Below are 23,803 nucleotides of genomic sequence, written 5' to 3'. Positions count from 1 at the left end.
GTATCCTGAACGACACACTTTGATCATTTATGATGATCTATTTTTCAAATATCAATCCTAAAAATAAAAACTGGATTAGATTAAAATCATCGCAAAAAATTAAAATAATATTCCTGAAAACAAAGTACAATTATTTTTGAATTTTTGAATTTTATGAAAGATAATGTGTAAAACCTCGGAGAGGGTCAAAAATTACATGTCTACAGCCCTCATATTAATACCAAAACTATGTGAAAAATACTTGGAACATTCATAATTAGTATAGAAAACACTTTGAACATTTGTAGTTTGCTTTACGCGCGTTTATAATAAATCATCGTGACTATGGGTACGGTTCCCGTGACATAGTTACGATGCCTAATCCCAAAATTCGGGTGTGTATTTCATGTGACCCGAACATAACAACTTCGAACATTAATAAAATAAACTTATCGCGAATCACGGGTGCATTTCATGTAGCGTGGTTGGTGGTGTGTCCCAAAACGGCAAGTGTACGACAATCGTAGCTTGTTTAAGAAATAATTCCATAAATTCTAAAAGCGGTTAAAATAATTAAAAAGCGGTTATAAAGCTAAAAATGCACAATAGGTTTAAAACATGTAGTAAATCAGATAATTAGGCCAATTTAATAGTTTAAGCGACCGTGCTCGAACCACGGAACCCGGGAGTGCGTAACACCTTCTCCCGGGTTAACAGAATTCCTTATCTGGAATTTCTGGTTTCGCAGATTTTTAAATAAAGTCAATTTCGTCGATTTGAGATTTTAAAATAAATCGGTGACTTGAGACACCATAAATTATTTCAAGTGGCGACTCTGAAATAAATAAAATAATCTCATTTCGATTAATGTCATTTTCATTAGAAAAACTCTCTTATACCTTTCTGGTGGTAAAAAGGAGGTACGACACCTTGCATACATTTATGGTAACTGAACTGATTGAGTTACATTTCACAATGCTACTTCAGGTTGTAACCTCCATCAATTTTTACATACCAATGCCTTATATGATTCTTCCATTTTGAACTTCATTATGTGGTGCATGACCTCATATCTAGCAACAAATCACGTCGCTAGTTGTCACACCTAGACAGTATGCACATATAATTTTGTGCAAGTGATATCAATCTATTCTCCCAACTCAACTTGTACGTATGTTTGGTTTTGGGGTCTTATAGGGGTCTTATAGATTTTAAACCTTTATTTCTTGTTCCAAATTAATGTATACTTTGTGTTATTTTCAAGTGATATTTGTCGATTTTATATATGCATATTATTTTTAAAAGAAAATAGAGTGATGTGCGCGTGCGCGTGCGCACGCGTGTGTGCTTGCATGCCTCTGTGTGAGTTTTCTCAGCGAAGCCTGTCGATGACATATTTTGTGTGCCAAGCTTTGCAGGCCAACTTAATTGTTCCAACTTCCAAATGAAATTGAAACTTATAGCTGAAATTCGAGCAAGCAACTTTTTATATATTATATCAACCACCTCTTCAAAATATTAAAGATCTGCAGAGGTAAATAAAAGCAGGTCTCATACAATGTGGCACCATATGGGATTTTAATTTCCATCATTCTATATATTCCTATGGGTTCAACAATGTACAGTGCAATTTTGAAGAAATATCAATATATTTATGTGGCAGAATGAACTATATAACAACAGACTATACCATAGTTGCAAAATTTCTCAAAATCTACAATGTCGTGTTGGAAATTAGCCGTACTTCATATAGCGCATCTTTCTCTCCCTTTGCTGCAGGAACAAAGTTATGAAGGTTAGTGCAAACCAGTGCAATTTAGAAGTCATACAAGTTCAACAGAAAGATCAAATTTCAGAACTAACCAATTTCAGCCGATATTCCTGGTCCAAAGAAGGACGCAAATTTTGCCTACCAAGATTTAAGCAGATTAATTAGAATATAAGTTTTGAAACCATATGGATGGGATGGAGGTATTTACAGAATCATTATGTCACCTGTCGTTTTTCAAGATCTGATAACTGCAGAGCTTTTGCCTCAAAGACTAGCACTAGACAGTATTTACCATCCTCCGTCACCTGAATCAGAGGAAATATCAGATAAATTAGCTGCTGAAAATAAAATTCAAAGGAAAACGAGCTTGACAATACTCAATAAGCATAATGCCGTTTGCAGGCGACACGATTTACTTAAGTTTGTTTATGTGATGGCTGTTGAAGTTTGGCAAAATGCCAAAGTCCCACATTGGTTGGGAGTTAAGTTTGGAGGGGATTTTTCCCCTATAAAAGAAGGCCTAATGTTTAGGATTGAGACACACCTCTCATTTGCCTTCTCATCTGTTTAAGGCATTTGTATCTTCTCTCTTTAGTATTATTTCACTTGTATTTTTGGAGTGGAATAAAATATTGGTTGTGTCCGAGGAGTAGGCAAAATTAGCCGAACCTCGTAAATTCTGGTGTTTCCTTTATTGTTGTTTTATTGTCTTATTTATTATTTGGTGGCTGTCATAATTTTTGGTATAGTAGTTGTGACTTATTCACACTATATACATTTGGCTTCCGCAACAATTGGTATCAGAGCCAAGGTACTGTCTAAGTATGCTCTGTGGTTGCAGCATAGTCTGATCTTCCACATCAGAAAAGATTTATCTTGGTAACTGAGTCAAGGTTCTGTCTGAGTATGCTCTGTAGTTGCAGCTTAGTCTGATCTTCTACATCAGAAAGGAAATAATCTTGATTTGTGTCGTCAGCTATTAAATAATATTTGTGTCAAATATGGGAGACAATAAACAAGAAGAATCTACATCAAGTGTCAACAATACGTCATCATTGGCATCTTCGCTTATGACAAGAATTGTGTCAAATGCGAAATTTGCGGTAGAAATTTTTGACGGGTCCGGACATTTTGGGATGTGGCAAGGCGAGGTTCTAGATGTCCTTTTTCAACAAGGGCTAGATCTGGCCATTGAAGAAAAGAAACCAGATGTTATTGGAGAAGAAGATTGGAGAATTATCAACCGTGTTGCTTGCGGTACCATTCGATCCTACCTTGCTAGAGAGCAGAAATATCCATACACAAAGGAAACTTCTGCAAGTAAATTATGGAAAGCACTGGAGGATAAATTTTTGAAGAAAAACAGTCAAAATAAATTGTACATGAAGAAGAGACTGTTTCACTTCACCTATGTTCCTGGTACCACGATGAATGAACATATCACCAGTTTCAATAAGTTGGTCACAGATTTGCAAAATATGGATACAACTTATGATGATGGTGACTTGGCCTTAATGTTGTTGGCGTCACTTCCTGATGAGTACGAGCACCTTGAAACTACTCTACTCCATGGAAATGACGAAATTTCTCTCAGAGAAGTTTGTTCAGCTTTGTACAGCTATGAACAAAGAAAGCGAGAAAAACAGAAGGGCGGAGAAGGAGAAGCACTGTTTGTGAGGGGTCGTCCTCAAAATCAAACGAGGACAAAGAAGGGAAGATCCAAGTCAAGATCCAGACCCAGCAAAGATGAATGTGCCTTTTGTCGAGAAAAAGGGCACTGGAAGAAAGACTGTCCGAAGTTGAAGAATAAGGCCAAACATAACAATGGAAAGGCTATTATGGATTCAAATGTAGCTGATTGTGATGATTCAGACTTCTCATTAGTTACAACAGAGTCATCAACATCATCAGACATATGGTTGATGGACTCGGCTTGTAGCTATCATATGTGTCCCAACAGGGACTGGTTCGTGGAATTTCAAGAAGGAGAATATGGAGTCATCCACACAGCGGATAACAGCCCTCTTACCTCATATGGCATTGGTTCAATACGATTAAGGAACCATGATGGAATGATCAGAACATTGATAGATGTTCGATATGTACCGGATTTGAAGAAGAATCTCATCTCTGTGGGAGCCCTAGAATCAAAAGGGTTCAAAATCATTGCAGAAAATGGAGTGATGAGAGTATGCTCCGGTGCACTAGTGGTAATGAAGGCTAATCGGAAGAATAATAATATGTACCGCTATCGTGGCAGTACAGTTATTGGGACAGCGACAGTAACATCCAGTGACGACAAAGAGGCAGAAGCAAATAAAAAAAAAAAAAAAAAAATATATAATTGGCCCCGCTGTACAATTTCGGATTTCTGTGCGGCACCTTGTGGATTTATTTGTGATTTTGGCCCATTCTTATTTATTTACTTTATTAAAATAAAATTCAAAAAATATATATGTGTCCTGCGTAATTCAAACCGTAATTCGGTCGTTAAATAGAAAATCGTGAATAGGCATTTTTCGTCCGTGATTTTGTTTGGTTTGACTTTACCGGTTTTGAAATGTTTTAGTATGTGTGCAAATAATTGTATTTGAGTGTGTATTTAATTTTAATTTGATTCTTTGGCTTAGTTTTGTTTTAAAATAAATAAGAAAAGAAATAAAAAAAAATAAAAAAAAAAAAGAAAGAAAAGGGCCTTCCGGACTTGGGCCAATTTGTTAAAATTGGCCCAACGAACTCAGCCCAAACGGACAGCCCAAGCCACCAGTCCAAACAGCCCACCCCCAGGCCATGAAACGACGTAGCTTAACACCAAAGCTACGTCGTTTCGATGCCAACCCATCACAACCGTTTAAATCAAGCCGATCCAACGGTCCAGATCTTTCACCCGTAATTCCACTACCCGACCCGTTACCCGAACCAATTCTGACCCCTACCGAGCCAAACGACGACGTTTCGTTTAAGCCTTCAGATCCAAGCCGTCCATCTCGTCGCATCCGACGGTTGTAATCAATCCCCCATTCCATATATAAGCCTCATACCGCACCCTGCCCCCCTATCCAATACCCCAGCTTCCGTCTTCACCTCCTTCCCCACAAAACCCTAGCCGCCCCCTTATCCCTCGCCATTAATCCCGGCGGCATGAACGCCGATGACCTCGCCATGAACACCATAGAACCCCCTCACCACCCTGAACATAGACCTGTTAACCGTTTAGTTCGAATCACCCCCAGGTCCTCGAATCTTCATTTGAAGATTCGAGTCAAAACTCGATCTACTCAGTTTAAACCCAGTTTCATACCAGACACTCCCCAGACCCCCATCGTGACCAAACCATACTTGGTTCGGTCCGAATCTGATCAGGGAGGCATGAATCCCAGATCTGAGTTTTGGAAATTTGGTGTTCCCCCGTCACTGGTTCAACCGAAGAGTTTAAGGTCTAATGGACTTTAATCAAAGTGTTTCTCGTCTGAGAAACACTTCGTTTAAAGTCCATTCAGCCTTAAGAAAGGCCTGACCAAGTCCGAGTTAAGGTGTCGATCTTTTGCGGTTTAAAGGTGAGTTTTCTTTCTTTTCTTAGTTGTTTTTGGTCTGTTTGTTTGTTGTAAGAGTCTGTTCGTTTTCTGTTTATGTCTTTGACCTCTATCAACTGTGCTTCAACTAATTCGCCTGAACCTCTGTTTGTTTGTCTAAATTCCCCCCTCCTATTCTGATAAGGCATTATGTATTTGTTTGTGCAAGTAGCTGATTTTCGAGTTTGGACTGACTAGTTTGACTCCTCGAGTGTATTCCTGCTTAGTCAGTATAGTACAAACCATGTATCAATACTGTTTAAATGTCTGATTTTTGGCTACGATTGTGTATGTTAATACTAATATAGTCGAGTCGACATGTGTCGTCAATTAATTTCAACTGTCTGAGCATAGCAAATCGATTTGCTTCTGTTTGAACATTTGTTGAAATCAATTCAGAACCAGTTTTGTTTACTTATAGCTGTTGATTTGGATCAGTCAATGTAAAAAGGATTGTTTATGTTTAAATTCTGAATCGGAAGGCATGGGCACTCGTGCACAGCATGTGCACTAGTGCACCTCATGTGCCTTGTGCACAACCTGTTTTTCTGCATTAAGAAGCTTTTTGAGTTTTAAAACAATCTGACAGTATATGCTGTCAGATATATTCTACTGCCCATACTTGCTTTTAGATAATAAAATGAAAAGGTAAGACTGCCAGGGAATATCATGGGGGGGGTTTTGTTTAATACTTAATTAGCTAAAGTGGAACTGAAAATGGAAGGCACATGGGCGGGGACTGGGGTATTCTGAAAAGAGGCTGTTAAAAGAGATAGTTGGGAGGTTTATAAAAGGAGGGGGGAGATATACAGAAGGGGGAGAGAGGACTGGACCTTGAGGGCTGTAAAAGAAAATAAACACACACAGTGAGGAATTTCTGGGGAAAGAGAGCTGAATAGATAAGGGAAAAGAATATAGACATACTGTGAGGAGTTTGAAAAGGAGAGCTGAAATACATACAAAATAGATACACATAGATAGAGGGAGATTAAGGGATAGAAGGGATACAACCAATAATCAGAAACTTTCTTCCTCCTATTGTTATTGGGTTTTCAGTTGTTTCAATTTGTTCAAACCAATTCTGATCCTCTGAAATCCCAGTTGTGTCTATTAGTTGAGTGCTTTCATTGGTTTACTACTGTTTTGATCTATCTGGAATTCTGATTCTACTCCACTGGGTGCTGCTGTTATTTGGCTATTGTTTTCTATTGGCCATAGTTGCATCACTGCACTCGAGCTTGTTTCTTGCTGTATTGCTTTGTCTGCTGCTATTCTGCCCTGCTGCTACTGATAGTGCTGTGATTGCTGCTGCATTTTGTTGTCATCATACTCTGCTGACTTCCCCCTTTCCTCCAATTGTCAAATATTTCCAGGTACACAACCTCTGAAACTTTGTATGGTTGAAAGTTTGAAGTTGAAGCAGAAATAGAGAAAAGAACAGTTGTTCATGTTATAACATTGGTGTTAAAAATAGGTCGAATGATATTTGGGATTGTATATTTTACTGCAAACTGCAAATACTTTGTATAAACTAGCATACATTCTGTTTGAGATGGATTGTCAGATAGCATTGTTCAATAGTAATGACAGTATGACATAGACAACATGTTTTGATTTAGTATACATTCAGTTCAGTATAACACTTGTTTGGTTTAGTTATGACTGTATAACATAGAGTCATAGGCACTTGTATGTATTTTGCCTAGACCACTGAATCAACAAAATTGTGGTACTGGGTCCGGGATAAATGTATCCCAAACAAACTCCCATGCAGTCACATTAAGAGTCTGGCTATGAATGCCAGTTCTCCTGTCAGTTCATTCGCCCAATGCAGGTTCGATACTGAGTTTCGGTATAGATTGTTTGTCTCGAAATAATGTGATGATTGTTGAGAAAAACTAATAACCATTTTTTGAGTTCACTTAGTAGTAATTCCCCTGGTAAAACAGTCGATTTCGTTTATCAATTTCAAATAGGTTAAAGTGTTAAAAAATAGAACTTGGAGGTCATTAAACATAACTCAATATATGTTGTTAGTTTGTTTGCAATCTCATTTAACGAATTAATAAGTTATCCACTCGATGAAGACAAAGCATGCGGTAACCCCCACCTTATGAACAATCAATCAGGTAATCAAACAAGTTTAGTTTCGGCAAACATAATAAGGATTCAGTCCGTATTTGTCCAAACCCGCAAAATTCGGCATCATCCTTCTCTTTAAAGATAAATGTAGTAGAAATGTAGTCATTGTAGGGTACCCTTCTTAAATAATGAGACGAGCCTCGCCGAATAAAAATGCAAACTGCGGGGCCCTCAATAATTGATCACGATAAATACTTAGAATTTGGGAGGGACTGTTTAGAGAATTCCACTACCTTCCCCAAAGATAATAACGCGTTTAGACTCTTTAGGCGCGACTTTAAGTTAAAATATATTCTTAAATTCGGGTGCACATTGATGTGACCCAAATCCAAATCTCAGCGAAGTCAAAATGTGTTGACGATCACGGGTGCATTGATTGTGACGTGGTTCGAGACGCATCTTCACGACGTTGCAATTCTATAAAAATAAATGATAATGATAAAAGCGGTTTAAACTTAATGGGAGCACGCAAGTCATAACATGTATTTAAATCAGATATTTAGCCATTATAACAATTTAAGCGACCGTGCTAGAACCACGGGATTCGAGGGTGCCTAACACCTTCCCTCGGGTCAACAGAATTCCTTACTTAGAATTTCTGGTTCGCAGACTTCATTTGGAAAAGTCGAATATTTTCCTCGATTTGGGATTCAAGATAAACCGGTGACTTGGGACACCAAAAGCCAAACTTTTCCCAAGTGGCGACTCTGAATTAAATAAATAATCCCATTTCGAATATTGTCACTTAAATTGGAAAAACTCCACCCGCGCATCTAACCCCTCGGGGCGGGGCGCGCAAAAAGGAGGTGTGACAGCTCTGGCGACTCTGCTGGGGATTGTGGACCCAGAACCACTGGTTCAGGGTTCAAGAATTCGAGCTTAGAATAATTGTTATATTTGGCTTTATTATCTGATCTTTATTACATGTTTTTGCATAATGTGCTAAATGCTGTCTTTTACCGCTTTGATATTATCTGAACTGTATATAAACTGTGCCGAAACCCTTCTCTTCTTACCTCCGGGGAGAAGCTCGCTGGTCGAGACTCCCTATTCTGTTAATGTCAATACCTAAAATAAGAAAGAGGACGGACAAGTTACAAAGCCGGACGATCTCGCGGGTCCCCGGTACGTAGCCCCTCCTCGACTCGAGTTGGTCCGCTCGGGTACACAGTCTAGAACAAATACCAAGGTTTAAACCTAGTATAACGAAACTTCATGCCGGATCCCTAATAAGAACGCTTATTTGCATCACATTGCATTTGACTTAGGGGACTCAACACAGGGGTTGGGTCCGTCTAGGACAGGCAACCTGAAATGGAAAGACCATCATGCTGCATTCCTATCTGTGTTATGCATTTATTTGCTGCGATTCCGCATTGTCGACCGGTTCCTAAAAAAAAAAAAAAAGGGGAAAGTAACAGCGTAGGGGAGATAATTACTTAATTTTGGGAAAATAAAACCAATGTCCAAGTAGTGTCAAAACCTTGCCGAAATTTTCTTAAAAAAAAAAAAAAAAGAAAAAAAAACTGTCTTGTTTATTGAGAGTCATTAAAAAAAAAAGATTTTATAAAAATCTTCTTTTATCACTTTCAAAATCAAAAAAAAGGGTATTTATTTTTAAAGAAATACAATATAATCTTTATCTCTTTTCAAAAATGTAAAAAAAAATACGCATTCTTGATTTCTAGGTTTATTCGATTTTTTCCCTATTTTACGATACCCCCGAACTACGCCGGTTTGATTCTCACCGGATGTGAGATACGTAGGCAACCCTCGTCGGGTTCAACCCCCATTTTGCTAAAATAGCCAAAATCAAAAAAATATATGTTTCAAATTTTTAAAGAGTCATAAATAAGTCAGGTGATGCTGTTTTGACATGAATAGCCGAATGTTCCCGAAAGGGACGCCGGAAGGCTGACTTTGCATAAATGGCCACTTTTGGGTTTTGCTTAGCGTTTTTAGACCCACACAGCCTTAAAATCTTCGTCCCCGAAGTGCTTAAAGGCCGTATTCAAAGCTTGGTCCCCTTTGTAAAATATTTTGAGTCAGTCATTTTTGTTAAAATCACCTTAATAAATGTGCAGGATGAGCACGATGCAAAATGAACATTTTTCAATAATGACCAAAATCCCTATCAAGTTACGGCTATGGTGGAATGATCTAGGTGTTGAAGGGCAAAATGAGGTTAAGAAAAATCTGAAAGGTCTTGTGGGTCTGTTGGAAATCCAGCCTCGGGGAGATATCATAAGAGCTTTGGTTACCTATTGGGACCCGGCGCACAATGTTTTCCATTTCCCTGATTTTGAGCTCACCCCAACTTTGGAAGAAATGGCCGGATACATCGGGAATACTGAACTTCCGTTGAGGGAAAAATACTTGGTCGCCCCAAGAGTCGTCACGGTACATCGGTTCCTGGATTCATTGAAAATACCTAGAACAGTCCACAACCCGGATCTAGCAGCCGGATTCTGTACTCCATGCTTCATATATGATAGATACGGTCACGAGGGGGGATTCAATAATCCAATCAACAAACTGTGCAGCAAAGGAGTTCGTCAGAAGTGGGACGAGCACAGACGGGTGGCGTTCATGATAACGTTTCTGGGACTTCTGGTATTTCCCAGGAAAGATGGAAACATTGATTTGAAGATATCGGGGGTCGTCAGCACTTTACTCACGCAAAGTGACAGTACTCTCGCGCCTATGGTGGTATCCGACATCTTTCGAGCTCTCACAACTTGTAAAGCTGGGGGAAATTTCTTCGAAGGTTGTAACTTGCTCCTGCAGATATGGATGACCGAGCACCTTTGCCATCATTCCGAGATTTTGAGCCATGGTTCCCCGGGAAAGACCCGCATAGAAGAATCTTACGCGAGAGCCAAAGAGATCAGTTTGCCCGAAGGAGTCCTGGCTTGGACCTCGTTCTTTCAAGCTCTTACTGCCAGCCAAATACAATGGAAGTTGGGATGGTTGCCCGTTGATGAGGTCTTATATATGTCAGCGGCTAAAACTCATTTCTTGCTGATGGGGCTTAAGAGCATTCAACCTTACGCACCCGGCCGAGTTTTAAGACAGTTCGGAAAATGCCAGACAGTACCTCATGAGGAAGATCTAAGCACTCAAGCAATTGAGATAAGCCCTAGCGGACAGTTCCCAGAAGCAAAGATTCGCCAAATCTGGAATGAGGGTCAATATTTGAAATCAGATACTTGCGTGCGGGATCAAGCCAAAGGAGAAACGGCGCCAGGTTACCTTGCATGGTACAGAAGGGAACTCGAGCATGAAAGGCCAGCTAAGAGACCCCACATCCGGAATTTTACCGAATCATCACAAAAGCAGTGGGATTGGTTAGCAAAAGAAAGAGGCTATTGCACCGAAATCAGCGGGTTAAAGCAACAAGTGGAAAAATTGAAATATGAACACAACGTGCAAGTTGCTACCGATCTGGGAGAACGGAACAGGTTGATTCAAGAAAATGAAATGCTCAGAGCCCAGATCAAACAGATAAGGTTGGATGCAGATAGACAACCAAGGCGTCGATCGGACGAGCAGTTGATAAAAGGGCTAAAAGGTGAAATCAGGGAATGGCGAGATGGTTTGGAGAAATCTGAAAACATCATAGCAGAGCTCAAAGCACAGTGGGGTACAAGAACAGACAAGCATCGCAGGTACCTGAATCGATTGGAAAGCGACCATGAGAAGACTGTTGCTAAGATAAAGAGAGAGATGGCTGCACTTGAGATCAAAACAGCTAATCAGGCCAAGGATTTCCAAATTGAGAGCAGATACTGGTATGACTCAATAGCCCAGATGAAGTTGGAAGTACGACGACTGAAGCATCAGCATGTACAAGATGCTCAAGTTTTCAAGATATGCAGCGATCAGACAAAACGCCTGCTCGTAGAGAAGAAGCAAACCAGAGATAGGATCAAGGCCATTGCCCATGCCATCACCAGACGATGCCTACGATGTGAGAACATGTCCAGCGCTACCGTCCTCTCGGCAGTAATGGGTTATGTCAAGCAGACTATGCACGAGCTAGAGCAACTTGAGAGGGATCTCACGCCTAGGACCGCGGCGAGGCCGAACGATGCCCCGCGGAAACCAATTTTTAAAACCATAATGCATTCATAGGTCAAATCTGTATCTTAGCATCTTCTGCCTGTTTTTTTTCATCAGGGTGATTTTTAGTCTATTTTTGAGTCTAGGTTTATTTCCAAAGTTTGCTTTTTCTTTTGCAAAATGTAGTTTGTAATAGACTACTTCAATAATAAAGAGTTTGCTTCTTTCACGCTCATTCGTGTTTTCGAACTACGTAATGATCTGATTCACGTGAGTATCGTGATACGTAGGCAATCCTCATCGGATCCGATCGCATTTTATTTTGCTACAAAAAATATATATATATAAAAGAAAAATAAATGAAAATAAAATAAAAAAAAAAAAAAAAAAGAAGAAAAAAAGAGGGGGAAATAAGAGGAAAATACCGGAATGACGCATGCTCTCGTAGCAGACATATAGTAATCCACTTAACTGTATAGGTACATCATGCCCAACGTGAGATTAACTATCTGTTATCTGCTACAAATTAACCGTGCGCTTGTCATTGAGCATGCATGTTTCCAGGGTTTTTGAAAAGACGGTTGGTTTGGTGAAAGTCTGGCCTCGCACTCATACTTCACGAGGTCAAGGAGAGGTGTTCAACTACCTATTGTTAGGACCAGAAACAGTACTCACACCTACTTCACCAGGTCAAAAGGAAGTGTGGAAATGTCTTCGGAAATTCCATTGCAAACAGTCCCCGTCTCTGAGGAGAGCTCAATCTCAGCCGTCCTCACGCCTGAATCCGCAACTGCAGAAGAAAATAGAATCCTACGGCTCCGCATGTTGGAAATGCTGGATGATTGGAACAATGGGAAAGAGCCGCCAAGTGTCGTCCCCGGATTCCCTGAATTATTCTCCAGGTCAGGTGGGACTTCTAATGTCCCCATAAATTACCCTGCTACCCCATTCGGGTACCCAGCCAACTCCGTTTTCTCCGCCGGATCACCTTCTGAGCCTCATCCCCGAATGTCGGCCACCGATGCAAGCATGAATATCTTTACTGCATCGCCTTGCCCAGCTACGGCACAGCCTGCCACATACAAGCCAAGCTTTGACTCATCCTCTTTTACATTCCAAGCACCATCGTTCTCAATGGAACCAACCAGGTTCGCTACCAACAATAATCCTCTACCGCCTCAGTGCGAACTCGCACCGGGACAGGATCAGAACCCCAGGATTGCAGAACAAAATGAGATTGCTAAGAGAATGAGAAGCCTTGAACAAAGTTTGAAGAATATGCAAGGTTTGAGCGGGCAAAAGAGCGTCTCTTACGCCGACCTGTGCATGTTCCCTCACGTGCACCTGCCGACGGGTTTCAAGACCCCCAAGTTCGAGAAATACGATGGGCACGGTGACCCCATTGCACATCTTAAAAAATACTGCAACCAATTGCGGGGAGCCGGCGGAAAGGAAGAACTGCTAATGGCGTATTTTGGGGAAAGCTTAGTAGGGATAGCTTCGGAATGGTATATGGATCAGGAAATGTCCCGATGGCATATATGGGATGATCTCGCCAGAGATTTTGTAAAGCAATTCCAGTATAACATCGACATTGCGCCAGACCGAAACTCTCTGTCGAATTTGAAGAAGAAGCCTTCGGAAAGTTTTAGAGAGTATGCTATTAAGTGGCGTGAACAGGCGTCGAGAGTGAAGCCTCCCATGGATGAAGTGGAAATGGTCACTACCTTTCTCCAGGCTCAAGAGTCTGACTATTTCCAAAACATGATGTCGGCCATGGGTAAGCCATTCGCGGAAGCAATCAAGATAGGAGAAATGGTAGAGAATGGGCTGAAAACGGGTCGGATTCTGAGTCAAGCAGCCCTAAGGGCAACCTCTCAGGCCATCCAAAGCGGGTCTGGAGGGACGACAAGGGGGAAGAAGAAGGAAGAAACGGCTATGGCAGCCTCTGAAGCAAGGGAGTATCGTCATCACAGGCCCCATTTTCCGGAAAGGGCCTCACAACACTACTACCCCCACTCAAATGCGGCATATGCTCATCAACCTTATATGGTCATGAATGCCCAACCTTATAACCATTCACCACAACAAGCCAACCGAGGCCCAGCTCCACCTCCCAGAAATCAGCCTCCTTACCGCAACCACCATAACCCACAACCCCCGCAAAATAACTACCGCCCCCAAGAGCCACCTCGACGGCGGACTTTCACGCCCATCGGTGAGCCATACTCGACTTTGTTCCCAAAGTTGGTTCAGTTAGGTTTCCTACAACCCATCCCTCAAACAAGGCAAAACCCGACATCTCCTTCTTACAAAGCCGGAGTCAGATGCGCCTATCATTCAGGGGCCGAGGGGCATGATACAAACGACTGCTGGTCATTGAAAAGAGTGGTCGAAAATTTGATAGAGCAGGGGAAGATAGTGCTAAGGGACGAAGAGATCCCAAATGTAACTAACAATCCATTGCCCGCTCACAATAACGGGCCGCTGATCGGCATGATTTGTGAAGACAAAGAGTTCGACCCTGCTTTGAAAGCCATAATTGCCATTGTCGACACAGCAAGGAGGCCTGAAACAGACCAGAAATCAGAAAGGGGGGAGGAGGCCAAGGCTGCAGAAAGCAAGCCCGAAAAGAAGGTGGAGAAGAAAGTAGTACCAGCAAAGGGTGGAGTTCTTTACATACCACGAGGTCAAGCCAAGAAGACGCAGAACTTCGGGATCAAAAAGGCAAAACCTATGTACGTGCCAAAAGGGGCCTATGTGGTCCGGGGGACGATTCAACCACCTCGGCTGAATGAGCCAGTGGTTATCGGACGCGTGCCACAAAAGCCAATGACCAACCCATCCACAGTGCCGTGGAATTATCAAAAGACTTTGGTAACGTATAAAGGTAAGGAGGTCAGGGAAGAACTTCCAGAAAATACTTTCGTTGGAGGGTACTCAAAAACCCAAGAACTGAACAACGCCACACAAAGGCGCTTCCCTCCAAAGGAGCCTGTGAGTGTTGAAGAAGCGGAAGTATTCTTCAAACAGATGAAGATGCCGGATTACGAAGTGATAGACCAGCTGCGCAAGCACCCTGAGCAAGTGTCCATGCTGTCACTATTAATGAGGTCAACCGAGCATCAAAAGATCCTGTTGAAAACCCTGAATGAAGCATACGTACCGGTCGAAACCTCGGTGGAGCAACTAGAGCGGATGACAGAAAGATTCTTCGCCATCAACCAAATCTCCTTCAGCAAGAACGATCTACCCCCGGAAGGAGCCGCACACAACAAGGCATTGCATTTAACAGTCAAATGTGAGGACTACTATGTCAAGCGGGTGATGCTGGATGGGGGATCAGGTGTTGACATCTGCCCGCTCTCCACGCTGCAAAGAATGGAAATTGAGACCGGAAGAATCCGACCCAACAACGTCTGCGTGAGAGCTTTCGATGGTATCAAGAGAGACACCATGGGAGAAATAGACCTGTTGCTGGTCATAGGACCAGTCGAATCTCGAGTCACTTTCCAAGTGATCGACATGGACACATCTTACAATTTCCTCCTTGGCAGGCCTTGGATCCATGCGGCAGGAGCCGTGCCTTCTACTCTTCACCAGATGGTGAAGTTCGAGTATGAAGACCAAGAGATCGTGGTCCATGGAGAAGATGAACATGCCATTTATCGGGACCCATCTATCCCGTATCTTGAACCAAGAGAAGGGAGTGAGCATACGGTCTATCAAGCTTTCGAGGTGGTATTGGCAGAGCAGCACGAAGAGGGAGTACCTTGCCCCCAGCCTTTCTTGTCTAACGCTTCGGTTATGGTGGCCAAAGAAATGATCCGACACGGATTTAGGCCAGGGAAGGGGCTTGGACGAAATCTTCAGGGAACGACGGAACCCATTACTTTACCAGTCGTCAAGAAACCTTTTGGACTAGGTTTCAAACCTACTCCAGCAGACGAAAAATGGGCAAAGAAAAGGAGAAGTGAGGGCTGGAAGTTGCCTCGACCACTGCCGGATTTACATGCGACTTTTGTCAGGCCAGGGTACACTGAAGAAGAAGAAGATGAGGTCTTCACAGTTGAGGAAATCGAGGAAATATGTGGGGCAATGAGGGAAATGCTCTACGAGGTCCACATGGTTCAACCAGGCGAAGGCACGAGCACTGCTGAGATGATATACATGGGGCCAAACGCCAAGCTCCAAAACTGGGAGATCACGCCAGTCCCAACTAGACGGAAGTCCGGGTAGACCTGTCCTGCCACCTTTCCTGTATCACAAGTTATCTCCGGGACATAACTTGAACGTTTTCTTCTTTTCGTTTGTTATTCCGAATTCCTAGTTGTAAACGTTGTTGTCTTCCAATTTTCAAAAGAAAATAATAAAAAAAATCATCATTGCTTTCCTATTCTTTCTTTCGTCCTGATTTTATTACTTTTCCTCTTATCTTCCTTTTCAGTCCTAATAATGCGGCTTTAAATATGACATGCTTGCGGACTTCACGCCCAGGTCACAATGAGCTATTTAATTGCGAATTAATGAATCCAGAACCAGAATATGATGCGGAAGAGGCTTTTAGGGAGATAAACCGAGAGTTGGAATATTTCGAGAATAAACCTAAGCCGAATCTGAATGACACTGAACCGGTAAATTTAGGAACCCCGGAAGAAATCCGGGAGACCAAGATAAGCATTCACACGGACAAGAAAACGCGAGAGGCGATAATTCAACTTCTTCTTGAATTTAAAGACGTGTTTGCTTGGTCATATGATGACATGCCGGGACTAGGTGTCGATCTAGTGGTTCACAAATTGCCGATTCATCCTGATTGTCCTCCGGTTCAACAAAAGCAACGAAAGTTCAAAACCGAGGTCAGTGACAAAATTAAAGAGGAGATCACCAAGCAACTGAAAACAGGAGTGATCCGGGTAGTCCAATACACAACATGGTTGGCGAATGTGGTTCCAGTACCGAAAAAGGACGGGAAAACTCGGGTATGTGTAGATTACCGAGATTTGAACAGAGCAAGTCCTAAAGATAATTTCCCGCTGCCCAACATCCACATCCTCGTTGACAATTGCGCCAAGCACGAGATACAGTCTTTCGTAGATTGTTACGCTGGGTATCATCAGGTATTGATGGATGAAGAGGATGCCGAGAAAACTGCCTTCACCACGCCTTGGGGCACCTACTGTTATCGGGTCATGCCATTTGGTTTAAAGAATGCTGGGGCTACTTACATGAGGGCCATGACCGCCATTTTCCATGACATGATGCATCAGGAAATAGAGGTGTACGTGGACGATGTTATAGTCAAGTCCAGGACGCAGGATAACCACATCCAAGACTTGAGGAAATTCTTCGAGAGGCTAAGGAAGTATGACTTGAAGCTAAATCCAGCCAAATGCGCTTTCGGAGTTCCGTCAGGTAAACTTTTGGGTTTCATCGTAAGCAGGAGAGGTATCGAGCTAGATCCGACTAAGATAAAATCTATCAAAGATCTACCTCCCCCAAGAACGAAGAAAGACGTGATGAGTCTTTTAGGCAGGCTGAACTACATCAGTCGGTTTATTGCCCAGCTGACAAGCACGTGTGAGCCCATATTCAAGTTGTTAAGGAAGGATGCGGCGATTAAGTGGACAACGGAGTGTCAAGAAGCCTTTGATAAAGTCAAAGAGTACCTTTCGAATCCCCCAGTCTTGGTCCCTCCCGAACCAGGAAGGCCACTTTTCTTGTATCTGACAGTCTTGGAGAACTCCTTCGGCTGCGTCCTGGGGCAACACGACGTGACCGGGAAAAGGGAACAGGCGATCTACTACCTGAGCAAGAAATTCACCAGCTACGAGGCCAAATACACTCTGTTGGAGAAGACATGCTGCGCTCTCACATGGGTTGCTCAAAAGCTGAGGCATTATCTCCAAGCCCACACTACATTCCTCATAAGCAGGTTGGATCCCTTGAAATATATATTTCAGAAACCAATGCCTACTGGGAGACTGGCTAAATGGCAAATCTTGCTTACGGAGTTCGACATAGTTTATATCACTCGCACGGCAATGAAAGCCCAGGCGTTAGCAGATCATTTGGCCGAAAACCCGGTCGATGAGGAATACCAGCCATTGGATACCTATTTTCCGGATGAAGAGGTAAACACCGTAGAAGCGATCTCGGAGGAAGCTCATGTTTGGAAGATGTTCTTTGACGGAGCCGTGAATGCCAAGGGTATAGGGATCGGGGCAATTTTGATCTCACCTGCCGGTCAGCACTATCCCGCCACAGCTAGACTTCGTTTCTTCTGCACAAATAATACAGCTGAATATGAAGCCTGCATTATGGGCATACATATGGCAATCGATCAGGATGTCGAAGACTTACTGATTATGGGAGACTCTGACCTGATCATCCGGCAAGTTCAAGGCGAATGGGAAACTCGGGATGTCAAACTTATCCCATACCGACAACATGTGGAGGACCTCAGCAAGCGCTTTAACTCAATAGAATTCAGGTATATTCCGAGGTTTCACAATGAACTGGCAGATGCACTTGCTACTCTGGCTTCTATGCTACCCTACCCGGGCAACGCCCACGTCGATCCTTTGGAAATCCAAATCAAGGAAAGACACGGTTACTGCAGTGTAATCGAGGCGGGATCAAATACGCAGCCTTGGTACCATGACATCAAGAAATTCTTGAAGACACAAGAATACCCCGAGCATGCAACTGGAGATCAAAAGAGGACCATTAGGCGACATGCAAGTGGTTTCTTTTTGAGCAGTGAATTGTTATATAAGAGGACTCCGGACCTCAATCTCTTAAGATGTGTCGATATCGAGGAAGCAAGAAAGATCATGCACGAAGTACACGCAGGTGTATGTGGACCTCACATGAACGGGTATGTCTTAGCGAAGAAGATCCTTAGAGCAGGTTATTACTGGATGACCATGGAAAAGGATTGCTTTAGCTTTGTCCGGAAGTGTCATCAGTGTCAGGTGCACGGTAATTTGATTCATGCACCTCCCACAGAACTGCATCCCATGTCCGCACCTTGGCCATTTGTCGCTTGGGGCATGGACGTCATTGGACCAATTGAACCAAAGGCTTCGAATGGACACAGGTTTATACTGGTTGCCATCGATTACTTCACAAAGTGGGTAGAGGCTGTCACTCTCAAGTCGGTCACCAAGAAAGCTGTAGTGGATTTTGTACACTCAAATCTTATCTGTCGCTTCGGTATTCCTGCGACTATCATTACAGATAATGCAGCAAACTTGAACAGTCACTTGATGGGAGATGTGTGCGAGCAATTCAAGATAACACACAGGAATTCCACTCCTTATCGGCCAAAAGCCAATGGTGCTGTAGAAGCTGCAAATAAAAACATCAAGAAGATTTTGAGGAAAACAATACAAAGTTCCCGACAGTGGCATGAGCAGTTACCTTTTGCGTTATTGGGGTATCGCACTACGGTGCGCACATCGGTGGGAGCGACTCCTTATCTTTTGGTTTATGGAACCGAGGCCGTAATACCGGCAGAGATAGAGATTCCTTCACTTCGAATCATTGTCGAAGCAGAAATCGAGGACAGCGAGTGGGTTAAGACTCGACTGGAGCAATTGACATTGATTGATGAAAAGCGGATGGCCGCAGTTTGTCATGGACAGTTATACCAGCGAAGGATGGCCCGCGCCTACAACAAGAAAGTCCGCCCCCGGAATTTCGAAGTAGGACAATTGGTACTGAGGCGTATTCTGCCGCATCATGAAGAAGCAAAAGGAAAGTTTGCCCCAAATTGGAAAGGCCCATACATTGTGAGGAAGATACTGCCGCGGGGAGCATTGTATTTAGGTGATATCGAAGGAAATGACCCCGACACAGCAGTAAATGCAGATGCAGTCAAGAGGTACTACGTCTAAATCATACTCCGGTGGTCCTGACACATTTGAAAATGGCAAAGGTTTTATTCCCCACTACTCCCTAAACACTACCCAATCCTCTCAAAAAAAAAAAAAAAAAAAAAAAAAATTTGATTGAGGCCTGAACTACGTTTGACTTGATTCCGAAAGGATACGTAGGCAGCCTCTCCCTGAGGTTCAGTCACACCAACAACAAAATCCCATTCACCCTGAAATTGAAAACCGGGGCATGTCAGACACTTGAGAAGTTTAGTATCAGCTACCTCTCTTCACCAGGCACAAGCCTTCAAATCAATTACCAAAGATGGTGGGAAACCAATAAGCATCACCAAAGGAAACCAGCACACCCTGAGTTGAGAGAAATAAAATGAGAGAGTCTCGGCGGTGAAAACCTTCGGGCACCACGAGGCGACGGGAGAAGAGAAACCAAAATGAGAGAGCTTGTTTAGTAAAAACTCGCAAAGAGTGCTATCGAGCAACGACAGGGAGAGAAATGAGAGAGGTCAGCCAGCGAAAACCCGCAAAGGGCGCTGTCGGCCGAAAAGGATGACGCCACCCCAAGAAAGTCTCGGCAGAATGCCACCAGTTTGGAATCACAGGTCCGTTTCTGGTTCAGGAAAACGCAAGCTCTTAGAAGGTCAGACGTCCAGTCCAAAAGGCATGTCATGTCATTTAAAGCCAGCACTATCTTCCTCAGATAAGTCTTTCTCTCCCCGAAAAGGGTATTTCTTTTCTGATTTGTTTTCCCCTGCTTTGTTTCTTTTCGAATCCCTTTTGCATTTTAACCCCGAGTTCAGGACACACCGGAAAGGGTAGGTGGCATGGTTTGTTTACACGGAATCCCGTCTCATGAAGGAAAGCACCTCATCTCGTTGATATGATTACCCAAGCATGATGAATCATGACGTTTGATGGTGTTCCGGAGAAAAGGAAAAGAGAGAAATCTTGAAATCTTCCCCAGCAAGTCCACCTTCGGACAAATCCCCACAGAGTCTCCCCCTGTACAAATCCCAACAGAGTCTTGTACAATCTCCCACAGAATCTCCCCAAATTATAAAATTATAAGAAAAAAAAAAAAAAAAAAAAGAATCCTAGAAATCCCAGCACATCCCAGAAAATGGAATCTCCCCAGCACATCCCAGCGGGTCCTTTTGTAGACATCCCCAACAAGCTTACCCCAACAAATCCTAGAAATCCCACTTTGAAATAAATCCCCAGCATGCCCATTGTACAAAATTCCCCACAAAGAATCCACTTTGTAAATATTCCCCACAAAGCTTCCCTTTTGTACAAATCCCCACAAAATACCTCCAATAAAATCCCCGTTGAGGACCTCCAAGCAAAACGGGACAACAAAAAAAAAAGAGCCTTACGAGGCAAATCATCACAGAATCTGGAAATACAAGCCTAAGCGGTCTAAAGGTTTCGCCATTCGAATCAAATCAATGGCGCGATTTCGCAACAGAAATATGAGATGCAACAAAGCAATTGGGAACGATCAAGGTCACCGAACCAACCGTCATTTCCGAACTAACAATTGTTCTTTATCTGAAAAGTTGAAACAGGTATAATCCAAGACAACCGTGCAAGAAGCAGGTGTCGCCCAAAGAGGAAGGTACAAGAAACATTTTGGCAATAAGGAATTCACTCGAAAGGTAAGCTTCCACGAAACTCCCTTTTATCTAAAACAAGAAAACTCAAAAATAGATCGTGTAGTATTCTCGAGCTTTATCCCCAGCCAGTCAGCATTAGGGTTTTAAACCCTAAACTGAACTTTTTCCTTTTAGCCAGCATTAGAGTTTTAAACTCTAAACTGAGCTTTTCCAATGCAATCAGCATTAGGGTTTTAAACCCTAAACTGAATTTTCCTTTAGTCAGCATTAGGGTTTTAAAACCCTAAACTGAACTTTTTCCTTTTAGCCAGCATTAGAGTTTTAAACTCTAAACTGAGCTTTTCCATGCAATCAGCATTAGGGTTTTAAACCCTAAACTGAATTTTCCTTTAGTCAGCATTAGGGTTTTAAACCCTAAACTGAATTTTCCTTTAGTCAGCATTAGGGTTTTAAACCCTAAACTGAACTTTTTCCTTTTAGCCAGCATTAGAGTTTTAAACTCTAAACTGAGCTTTTCCATGCAATCAGCATTAGGGTTTTAAACCCTAAACTGAATTTTCCTTTAGTCAGCATTAGGGTTTTAAACCCTAAACTGAATTTTCCTTTAGTCAGCATTAGGGTTTTAAACCCTAAACTGAACTTTTCAGCCAGCATTAGAGTTTTAAACTCTAAACTGAGCTTTTTCATGCAATCAGCATTAGGGTTTTAAACCCTAAACTGAATTTTCCTTTTAGTCAGCATTAGGGTTTTAAACCCTAAACTGAACTTTTCAGCCAGCATTAGAGTTTTAAACTCTAAACTGAGCTTTTTCATGCAATCAGCATTAGGGTTTTAAACCCTAAACTGAATTTTCCTTTTAGACAGCATTAGGGTTTTAAACCCTAAACTGAACTTTTCAGCCAGCATTAGAGTTTTAAACTCTAAACTGAGCTTTTTCATGCAATCAGCATTAGGGTTTTAAACCCTAAACTGAATTTTCCTTTTAGTCAGCATTAGGGTTTTAAACCCTAAACTGAACTTTTCCTTTCAGCCAGCATTAGAGTTTTAAACTCTAAACTGAGCTCTTCCATGCAATCAGCATTAGGGTTTTAAACCCTAAACTGAATTTTCCTTTAGTCAGCATTAGGGTTTTAAACCCTAAACTGAACTTTTTCCTTTCAGCCAGCATTAGAGTTTTAAACTCTAAACTGAGCTTTTTCATGCAATCAGCATTAGGGTTTTAAACCCTAAACTGAATTTTCCTTTTAGTCAGCATTAGGGTTTTAAACCCTAAACTGAACTTTTTCCTTTTAGCCAGCATTAGAGTTTTAAACTCTAAACTGAGCTTTTCCATGCAATCAGCATTAGGGTTTTAAACCCTAAACTGAACTTTTTCCTTTCAGCCAGCATTAGAGTTCTAAACTCTAAACTGAGCTTTTCCAGCCAATCAGCATCAGGGTTTTAAACCCTAAAACTGAATTTTTCTTTTAGTCAGCATTAGGGTTTTAAACCCTAAACTGAACTTTTTTCCTTTTAGGCAGCATTAGGGTTTTTAAACCCTAAACTGAATTCTTCTTTTGTTCGGCGTTAGGGTTTTAAACCCTACACTGAACCTTTCCCCAGCTAGTCGATATCAGGGCTCCAACCCTGAACTGAGCACGCATATCCTCTTTCATCAATTTTATGAACTTCCTGGTGAATAAGTAACGAAATTTTCCTAGTGAAACTGGGGCAGAAAATTTCGTTTGTTTGTTTCTTTTCTCCCGCAGGTCTGACCTCGAGCCACATGGATCGAAATGACCCACGAGATAAATCCCAGTTCGGAATCAAAGAAGAAAAAGACAAAAAGAGATATCCCGAGATATCAGAGTAAAGGGGAAGCAGATCGACTCCAACATTTGACTAAGGTCCTGACCTCTGCCGGTCACATTTTATTCGGTATCCCGGAGATTAAAAAACAAGTCGCCGCAACTCGCAAGCATCAAGATTCAGATCAGAGTCTACAAGCAGAATCAGCTAAGACCCAAGATCAAGTCGTAAAAGAATCATAGATAGGAATCTTGTAACTAGCAGTTGACATGCATAAAAGTAGTTAGTTCAGTTTCCAATTTTCGCTTGGTTGTAATAAGGCGGTCAGTGACATAGCAGTGACAACAGCAGCAGCAGCAACGGCAAGCATTGCAGTCTCATGGTAGCCCCAGCTACCAAAACTTCTCGAACTACATTGACCTGATTCCTGTTTAGCCCAGGATATGTAGGAAATCTTTGAAGCAAGATTCGGTCAGATCTTTCAAAAATGCTTCATACGGAGTGGTCTATAGGCAAAAATCGCTCATACACGCTCACTTGATCTTTGCACGAAAACCCTTCGTGTTTCCGAACAAAGAGGGGCAGCTGTGAGCACGTGATTTTTGCTTCACACGACAATCGCTCCAAAAAGAAATAAAAAAAAAAAAAAAAAAAATATATAATTGGCCCCGCTGTACAATTTCGGATTTCTGTGCGGCACCTTGTGGATTTATTTGTGATTTTGGCCCATTCTTATTTATTTACTTTATTAAAATAAAATTCAAAAAATATATATGTGTCCTGCGTAATTCAAACCGTAATTCGGTCGTTAAATAGAAAATCGTGAATAGGCATTTTTCGTCCGTGATTTTGTTTGGTTTGACTTTACCGGTTTTGAAATGTTTTAGTATGTGTGCAAATAATTGTATTTGAGTGTGTATTTAATTTTAATTTGATTCTTTGGCTTAGTTTTGTTTTAAAATAAATAAGAAAAGA

At 42.0% G+C, this 23,803-nt stretch overlaps 1 protein-coding gene across 1 annotated transcript in view; it reads right to left on the bottom strand.

The window, feature by feature from the left end:
* Positions 1 to 1,552: 1,552 nt before the first annotated feature.
* Positions 1,553 to 23,803, bottom strand: part of LOC104245106 (uncharacterized) — a 35,260-nt gene continuing 13,009 nt past the window's right edge. Inside the window, exons 7-9 of the mRNA XM_009800675.2 lie at positions 1,975 to 2,055; positions 1,843 to 1,888; positions 1,553 to 1,752 (exon numbers count right to left, since the gene is read on the bottom strand). Of these exons, the coding sequence (XP_009798977.1) occupies positions 1,694 to 1,752; positions 1,843 to 1,888; positions 1,975 to 2,055 (186 nt within the window). The 3' untranslated portion in view covers positions 1,553 to 1,693. The remainder of the gene's footprint in view (positions 1,753 to 1,842; positions 1,889 to 1,974; positions 2,056 to 23,803) is intronic.

The sequence above is a fragment of the Nicotiana sylvestris genome, chromosome 9, assembly GCF_000393655.2.
Source record: "Nicotiana sylvestris chromosome 9, ASM39365v2, whole genome shotgun sequence".
Lineage (NCBI taxonomy): Eukaryota > Viridiplantae > Streptophyta > Magnoliopsida > Solanales > Solanaceae > Nicotiana > Nicotiana sylvestris.
This window is presented reverse-complemented; position numbering and strand designations above follow the sequence as displayed.